Source organism: Apaloderma vittatum, unplaced genomic scaffold, assembly GCF_000703405.1.
Source record: "Apaloderma vittatum isolate BGI_N311 unplaced genomic scaffold, ASM70340v1 scaffold23827, whole genome shotgun sequence".
Lineage (NCBI taxonomy): Eukaryota > Metazoa > Chordata > Aves > Trogoniformes > Trogonidae > Apaloderma > Apaloderma vittatum.
In genome coordinates, this window is record NW_009728186.1 from 46273 (window position 1) to 55123 (window position 8851).

Below are 8851 nucleotides of genomic sequence, written 5' to 3' on the forward strand. Positions count from 1 at the left end.
TTTTAGAATGGAGACAGGAACCGTGGAGTGAGGGGAGTGATCAGACTACGGGTTAGCATTATCATAAAACGATTATGCCCTCTCACTCCTTCCTGGCTACAGGCTAACTGCTAAAGAGGAAGCTCACAATAATATCCAGGTGGATACCTGGCAGTCAAATTATTATCTGTACTAGACTTTTGGAACTGACCGCATCAAGAGTTTTTCCAATTATTTTCAAGTTAACAATAAATTGACAAAACGCATCTCAAAAGCTAGAAGAGACCCTGCAAAAGACCAGCATAATTCTTTGCAATAATTTCTTAGCAGTTGCAAAGAACATCTGGTTCCTGTGTAAATTTCTCTCCCTGTTCTCAGCACACATGGATTTGCAGCCACGAGGCAGGTGATGAACCCAGATAGTGTGTCCTGGCCATTTACCGCACGTTCCTACATGTTCCAGGCAGCTTGGGCTTGTCAGGTTCACAGAAGGAACCACAGTGACCGTGTATTTTCTCACAAACCATAGCCTACTCCCACTTAACTCCTGTTTGAGCCAGACAATACTTTTTTGGAGGAGCAGGGAGAAAGGCATATCATCTTAACTTCAAATTTTACACCGATGGGGAATCTACTTCGATCTTTAGACTGTCAGGGTGCTTAATCATCAGCTAATTAGCTTCATTGTCAAGGCAGGCTCACAGTAATCTATTCTTCCCATTTGCATAGTAATCAAAACAAACATCAAGAGATATAGACTTCCCCAAAGAGCAGGCTCCAAGTGGGAGCAGTCTGCGTGAGCTGATCAGCAAAAGCACAGCGGGTCTCTAGCAGGGCTCAGCTCTTGGTGCTCAACATCCTCCCTTACCTGCCGCGCTCGCAGGGCAACTTTGGCGTTGGTCGTCTTGCTGAGCTGGGTCAGCTCTGTCAGAATATTAATCAGCTCATCTGTCAAGGTGGGGTCACGGCCACAGAGCTGGTCCTAAAAATAAAAAGAACTGAAAATGTTTAGAACACAGGAAAACCATCTTCCATCCTCCAACAAAGGAGTTTAAACCTGAAATACACTCTCCCACGCACTCAGGTGCTGGGCCACATCACCTCTAGAGCTCCCAATCTAAATTAGTCTGTAATTCCGTGCTGACAAGGGCACAAGCATTAGGCTTTCAATAACTTTATATATATAAATAGAGCTATAGAGGAAAGAAGGGTCTGGCACCATCACCCATTTACTTATTTGCGACATATGTTTTGGCATCCAAACACATGAGAAATATTGACTTGTCCAAAAGACTCAAGTAAAACATTTTCCAGTTCCAGTTTCAGCTTTGTACCAGAAGCCTCCCCTAGCAGCAACGAAAACTCAAAGAGCATTTAATTGTAGCAAAAAGCCTTGTGGAGCACGCAGAGATTAGCAAACCTTTACCCCGCAAGGTGACCAAACAAAAAGAGTTAAACTGCCAGGAGAACCTCCTGAAGTCCACTTAAAAATATACCTCAAAAACAAAAATCCTGTACAACTCCACAACCACGTGCTTTATACAGCTTCAGCAACATCAAGAAAAAAAAAAGATCCTGTCACTCCTCTAACAAGGCTAAGCAAAGCTAATTAAACCCAGAAATGATATAACGTGTTTCCCACCACAGCACAAGACTGACTCCATAATATGTTTTCTAATCAGAGGATCCTGGTTCTGAGGAAGCTCACCAGCTGACCTCTCTGTCTAAATTGGATGGATAAACCATTAACTGAGGAGCATAATTTTCAGTGTTAATGCTCTTTCAAAACTCATTTGGACTCAGTCGTTCAAAAAAAAAATGCAAACAATCAAGACTTTAATCTGTTTTGTTTTCTGAACAGAGGAGATGCACACTAACGCACACATTCTTCCAAAAATATTTTCAATTCCCATGAATAATCCCAGAGTTTTGTGAGGCTCTTCCCTCCCACTGCCAAAGCTGGAAACTCTCTAAAAGCCCTAACGTGCTTCTTCTATACAGCACTTAACAGCTTTCCTCTTGGTAAATGAATCATAGGAGGAAAATGCGAGATGAAATGGGGATTTGCAACAGGAAAGAGAGCTGGTGCCTGAAAGCTCTAAGAGATTTTTAAAAACAGACAGTCCAGAAAAGGCCCTTTGAAGTTCCAAGATTTAGAAAGGGAAAAAGGGAAACGTCTGCACAGCATGTTAGATTGATAAGCCTGCCAGGCAAAATAAAGTAAAAAACCAAAAAATACATAATACAAGTCCCGCAGACTGACTAACAAATAACAGCTCAAAAGCTAAATAGCTTTTCCCTCACACTGCACTTGACCCCTTTCTCCCCGACCCCACCAAGCACGATGTCATCTCTAGGAACGATGGTGTAACATCTCTCGGCGAGAGGGACCACAGTTAAATCACTCTTATTAAAAAACTGTAAGCTACTAACTCTTACTAGATTTTTGTCCCTGGCTAACCAGTCTCGGGCCAACAAACATTACAATAAACGTTCCCAAAGAAAGTTCTGTAAATTCATCCTCTCCAGGTCATCGTGTGAATTCACAGTGAGTAATTCAAGCCCTGCCATGCCACAAGCAATTCTGCCTGGTTAAGGCTAGGATGTCCATGCAACAGTCAGTTAAGTACATAAAATGAACATACAACTGCGAATCACGCCATATTTCAACAAATATATGAAGGATGAAGTAGTTCCCATCCTGCCTTAAACGCCTGCTAGCTAAAAAAGGTGAATGATGGCAGCGTAACACCATTACTAAAACCATCCTCAGAGCCCCTTGTTAATAATGGATTCCTAGGGATACATCAATAACAGCAACATAAGCATCGAGGTATTTTGACACGACGTCTGCCCTTGGAGGACAAACTTAAACCATCCCACATAAATAGCCCGGCAGACCAGCGAACACGACGGCCTGCACCATGATTACACCAAACGTGCCACGGGGCCCCTCAGACGTGACAAGTCCCATGCGTTGGGAGGAAGAGGAATGATGCCCTTTCGGTTAACTCGGCAGATGGGAATCCTTAGACAACACCGTGACCCTCCTGAGCGCTGTTACCCGCTTGGCAGGAGAAGGCCCAGCGCCATGGCGTCGGCGTGAGGGCAGATGCCTGCCTGGAAGCCCTCGGGCATGGTGAGGCCACTTGGACCACCGGCAGCTCTCCCATCATGGGTGGCCGTTCTGGCAAACTGGGACGTTGGCTTTCCTTGAGTAGAGACAGCTGAAAGTGGTGGGAAGAATGACTACACAGGAAGGAAAAAGGAAAACTCTCTGCGTTTCTCTGAGTTACCCATCTCCCCTCGATCCGCCATGGGGACGCAGCGAGGCTCTGCCCCCCCAAGACACGGCTCACGCAGAGGTGAAAAACTAGACAAAAAGTTTCAGGCCCGTTTTAGCAAGAAATAACGAGGTGACAACAACCAAAGAATGCAGGTAGCCGGCGCCGCGCTGGCTTTGGCCGGCGCTGATTGGCAAAGGCAGCGAGCAAAGGCTCAAACCAGCTCTTTGACAAGGCCTAACGCCTCGCCGGCACCCCCGTGTAATTACACACTTGAGTGACTGGACTCTGAAGGAAATTGAAGGCCTGAGCTGCGAACAGCTGCCATTTTCTCTCTCCATCACGCCAGCATGATTACTTGAGAAATGAACAGCCCTGGCTCAAAGCTACTCCAGAATTCTCAGAGGAAATATGGCTCCGTGTTCAAATAATGAGATTCTTAAGGCAAGCGTTACTTACAATCACACCACACACCAAAAAGGGAAAAGAGGGGGGAAGAAAAAATGGAAAAAAGGAGAGCCAGAAAGAAAGAATGCCAGGGTCCTTATATCTTACAAATTAGAATTGGAGAAATCCAGCCTCAGCCTAGGACGATTATGCCTGGTTTTCTGCTTTTGAGAGTTATTTTGTGGATGGCTACTTTGGACATATTTTTGGCAGTAACAGACCACATTATATTTGTCAAAAAAAAAAACCAGTAAGAAAGAATGAAAAAGGAGTGGGGAGAGAGAGACGTAGTATTGTAATTAGCCTCTTGAAAAGCAGGACACCCATCTCTAGTTTGTTGACCATCATGTCATAGCTAAATCCACCCTGACTTGAGGAAGGCGGGCATTCATTCTCCTTCACAGCATTATGTGGGAGAAGCATTTTTCTGAGACTTTTTAGGAAACAGGAATAAAAAGAGAGGACTCAATTGTTGGGTTTTTTCAATTATTTTTCCCGGGAACATAATTTACTGGGAGTTTCACTAGAATGGGACTGAAATTAATGAAAACTGAGATTTTTCCATGGAGTAACAAACCAGAACATGAGAAGGTAACAGCAGGTCCTGGCATGAAGATTCATATGTTTCTAGGGTGAAATCTATGCCTGTCCAAAAGGAATTCCGACCCCAGGAGATTCCCCATCCCTTTGCAAGCCCCCTGGACAGCTGCACGCCATCCCAAGGGTCAGAGGCCTGATCTGGAGTGAGCAGCTTTGTGCTGAGATATCGAGTCCTGGTCAGAGCCCATCGTGCAGCCCAGAGCACAGCCGGTCTGAAAGCACCACTGCAGCCCTGAGGTAAGACTTTCTGAAACTAAGAGAAAGAAGAAGCTAAGGGAAACTAAAAAAATGGAGCCGCTGCCAGATCTATGAGACCAAAGTATAGCTCATCAAGGAAGAGCACATGAAGGTTGGACTAGATGATCTTCAGAGGTCCCTCCCAATCCCTAACATTCTGTGATTCTGTGAAACCTCTCAGTGGCCTCCATATGGGCTGGGTAATGCCACTCGCTACCAGGAAGTCTCCCTCACTACTAACAAAGGACCATAAAAGTTGCTGTTACAGAATTAGTACTACTAAACAAATAATCTGCTTTTTGTGCTGGTAGCACATTGCTCTGCTTTCCAAGCAATTCCAGTTTGAGTACCACATGTTATGTAAAGACAGAACCTCTCCGAGGTCCCTGAAGGATGACGAAGCAAGCAAAACCAAGGCACAGCCCGGGGTCTGAAAGTTAGCCCCTAGCAACCCCCCAGTGTAAGAGTTCAGTCTCCCCCTAGATGCTCAAATCACTTGCATAATTAGCCTTCATCGCACTGTGACAGGCAATCAGTGCAGGACAGTCATGAACCAGAAGGTGCACAGCCCCTGAGCCGAGCAGTATGTCCCGGGTCTCCTCTAACCCACGGCTTACGTGCCCTAAGAACACATGAAGAACCTCCACACCGCTGCCACCGCTTCCGCAGCTACACGCCTTGTGTCTTTAGCGGGGAGAGCTGTCAATTCGGTACCTTTCAAAGCATCAAACACACAACCAAAAGAAGGAGCAAATTTCTAGAGCACCAACAGACAACTTACAATGAGCATTGTAACAAGTAGATTCTTCTTGGTGACCTGAGCATGTGAGAAGATGTAGTTCAATACAGCATTCATATCACTCTTATTCTCTTCCCGAAGGGTAAAGACACACTTGTCATAGTGACCTGCAATCAGAAATGCACATTTTTGTCCAATCTCCATGCTTCTGTGTCAAGAAATAAAAGTTACTAGATGTGTCTTCATTTTTCAACATATATATTTCGAGAATCTACATCACATAGTTCACACAACCAATTCTGGGAAGGAAGCATTGCTCCCACCACCACTCCCTCAAGTGCAAACTCTAATTTAAACATCCCAGTCTTATTAAAACAGTTCTGATACCTAATATGTCCTTTGTGAACAATACAAAGAGGGGAAAGGCAAGCTCAGTCTTTCACATATATGACAATCAAAATAAAGTAACAGCAAAAAAGACTTGCACCATCTGCTACTTCCAGCAAATTGAAGTGGAACTGGATCTGCAGTAGCATTAGGCTGCTGTAGCTATTGGAGCAGGACAAAAGAGAAGTAGAGCGGAATCTGAACTCCCTGCAAGAGCCTCAAAATTAGCTAGTGCTTCATTGCCATCTTGTGCCAGGATACAGCAGTGCAATGCATTTATTTCAATTCTCTGCTTCAGGATGAGGTTTGTTCTTTGTGATCTGCTTGTCATAAGCACTATGAGCATTTGTACCAAGAAAACTCAAACTGGACATAAGCTCCTCTACAAAGAACAGGATCTGCCTGGCAGACTCCTGAAAGAAAAACTGTAAAGTTTAGTCTCAGCATAAAGTTAGAATAATCTTCCTTGAAGGGAGTCTGTGTGGACCTTCTGGGAACAAACGTGATTCTTTCAGAAATGAAATCTTGATACGTTTAGAGACTCACCATGCTGAAACTGAGTCTCCACTTTCAGATACTGACGGAGCAGATCCATCACCACTGCTTTCATGTGACCCCGAATACCACTCCGGTACCTGCAAAAGCAAGTCAGTCAAACCTAGTGCTGAATGAAACTGGCACAGCTCAGATCTATGAAACATCAGAAAGAAAAACAGAGTAAGAAAGCACCCCCGAAAATGGCTCACCTCTGTACGAGCTGCACTATGCTCTGAGTGTTCATGAAGAAGACCTCACGCTCTGATTTGCGGTTCAGGGTGGCTGCATGGCTATCCAAAATATTGGCAATCTGAAAGACAGCAAATACGTGACAGTCCCAGTCCGGGATGGGATGATCTGGCTGAATAACCACTAGAGAAGCTGAGAACTTTCAGATAGACCATCCCAAGCTCCAGCAGACTCCAGCAAAGGCCAAAGCCTTAAACCACCAAGGAAGTTAATGACCTGACAATGATATAAAAATCAATGCAAAGTATTGTATACTGGAGAAATCACCTCCCAACATGTTATTACCCACCAGGCCCTCCTTAGTTGCAATCGCTCTTTTTTAAGGTTACACTGACACCACAAATTACACCGCAGCATATGTACCAGGCGAAAAGCAAATAAATAAAAGCCCACAAGACCACTGTTATGATTAAACTGCTTCCAAACTGCTTGTTTAAAGCTACACTGAGCAGGGAACACACACTCTCCAGCACAGGTGATGGAGGCAAGCCTTTTATCTCAAGTGACATAGGTAAGTAACTTCCATCATGGAGATCTCATGTTCAAAAGCACCTTTCAGGTCCAATTAACGCCCAGATAATTTAAAGGAACTTTCTCTCTGGCCCAATGCAAATTTTATTCCTCTATTTAAGAGTGGTTGGTCACCTGTTGGCTGGGAAACTGGCAAAGGACTGATGTGATGTTGCTGGCGTACTGGGCCATCTCCTTCTTGATGGACTTCTCCACATTGGGTGGGATCCGTCCAGAAACACTGGTCATGATGTCCTGAAGTTCCAGCAGAGGCAAAGATGGATCTCTCAGCGTCTTCATTAGCCGCTCAACCCAGCCCTTCACCTGCAGAGAGACAAGTCAGCGTGAAGACGAGCACGGAGAAAAGAGTAAGCAACAGGAATGGAGAAAAAGCAAGGCCTTTCACTGAGTTCATCTTCAAAACTGTTTTATCACACAGTTAGTCTAGGGACTAAAAGAGAGAACTAGGGTAGATGACAAAGCTGCTGTGCTCTATTACACCAACAACCGACTCGGACTCATCCACCTTCTCTCCTCCTCCCTCCAGGACATCTCCCACAGCATGCAGCTCCCACGTACAAGGCTGCAGGCACAAGCAGTAAAGATAAAGCTCAAGTCCTTGTCTTTGTTTTTGCTTAGATGCCCAGATGGAACTCTCCCATCTCACTTTCTAGTGAGACTATAAGACAGCCCAAGAAAGCAAACCAAACTGAATTGGCACTAGCAGGGTAGTGCTGCCCTGCCTCTCGGTCCTCTGGCTGTGACATGCGAACCGGCCACCTTCGCCTCGAACTGAAAGGATATTGGTGCTCTCGCTCTGAAACAAGAAGCAAGCAGTACCTTGCTGCTGAAGTAGGGCTCTGGCAGGCAGTACCCATTCATCACATTGACCAGGTTGTCCAGGACATAATGGAAGATGCGATGGAGTTTCTCGCCTCGGAGCGCTGTGCTCTGGATCTGCGGCAAGGTGCCCGTGTGCAGTTCAGCCTGGAAACACAACGAACATTAACAGTGTCATTAACCCTCCTGTACGGCAACGGCCATGGTGGGAACATCCAGTTACCCTCGACTGGAGGCTCAGATTTAACTTGGAAGAATTCCCAGAGTGCAAAATGCACTTGGCTGAGAGGCAGAAAAGGTATGAGCTGGATCTCCAACAGTTCTGTGCTGTGAGCACCCACAAAACAAGCTTCCGGCCTCCCTCCCAAATATGTTGATCTCATTGTTTAGATTCAGGATAACCAAAAATCTCAAAGAAAAGCACAGAAAAAGCCAACAGTTTAGCACTGACACTTTGTACTCCCTGCACAACAACCTCCCATGATTTTCAGCTAGCTATTGCTAAAGGAACTACAGATTCTCTTCCACTGCCACCAGCTACATCCCAGTCTACCATCCCTAAATGAGTACATCTCTCTGCCTTTCACCTTAAAGAAGATCCACGTCCTACACTCTTTTTTTTTGTATTTCCACATTTGCTACAACTGTTTTCCCAGGGCCTGGCACTCTTGGAGCTGGGATGTCAACTCCCATCCTCCCACAGAGGGTCACTTAAAGAAAAATATATGATAAAAAGAAGTTAAATATAGTGGCATAGGAATAAAGCAGATAGAAAAATCTGGTCAACCTCCAATATCCTAGACAGCCACATACCCACTGTAGTACTAAGAAGAGAACAAGCACGGTTCATAAGCTTAGCCTGAATCAGAGAAAGAGACAATAACCTGAGTCCTAGTTCTCATCTCAGACAAATAAATGGTAAAGTGATAATTCCAGTACAATGCACAAGTCTGAAATCGGTTCAGTACGCTGGACCATCTTGTATTGCTCTCAACATCACTTCCCTACTAAAATCACAAAAAATATCTGCGCTTCCCGCAAC

General features: G+C 45.0%; 1 protein-coding gene across 1 annotated transcript in view; it reads right to left on the bottom strand.

Annotated features, from left to right (window-relative positions):
* The window catches only part of ACACA (acetyl-CoA carboxylase alpha), a 74765-nt gene that overhangs the window by 39099 nt on the left and 26815 nt on the right, over positions 1 to 8851 (bottom strand). Inside the window, exons 20-25 of the mRNA XM_009874003.1 lie at positions 7810 to 7961; positions 7105 to 7293; positions 6420 to 6520; positions 6220 to 6308; positions 5329 to 5453; positions 848 to 961 (exon numbers count right to left, since the gene is read on the bottom strand). Coding sequence (XP_009872305.1) covers positions 848 to 961; positions 5329 to 5453; positions 6220 to 6308; positions 6420 to 6520; positions 7105 to 7293; positions 7810 to 7961 — 770 coding nt within the window. The remainder of the gene's footprint in view (positions 1 to 847; positions 962 to 5328; positions 5454 to 6219; positions 6309 to 6419; positions 6521 to 7104; positions 7294 to 7809; positions 7962 to 8851) is intronic.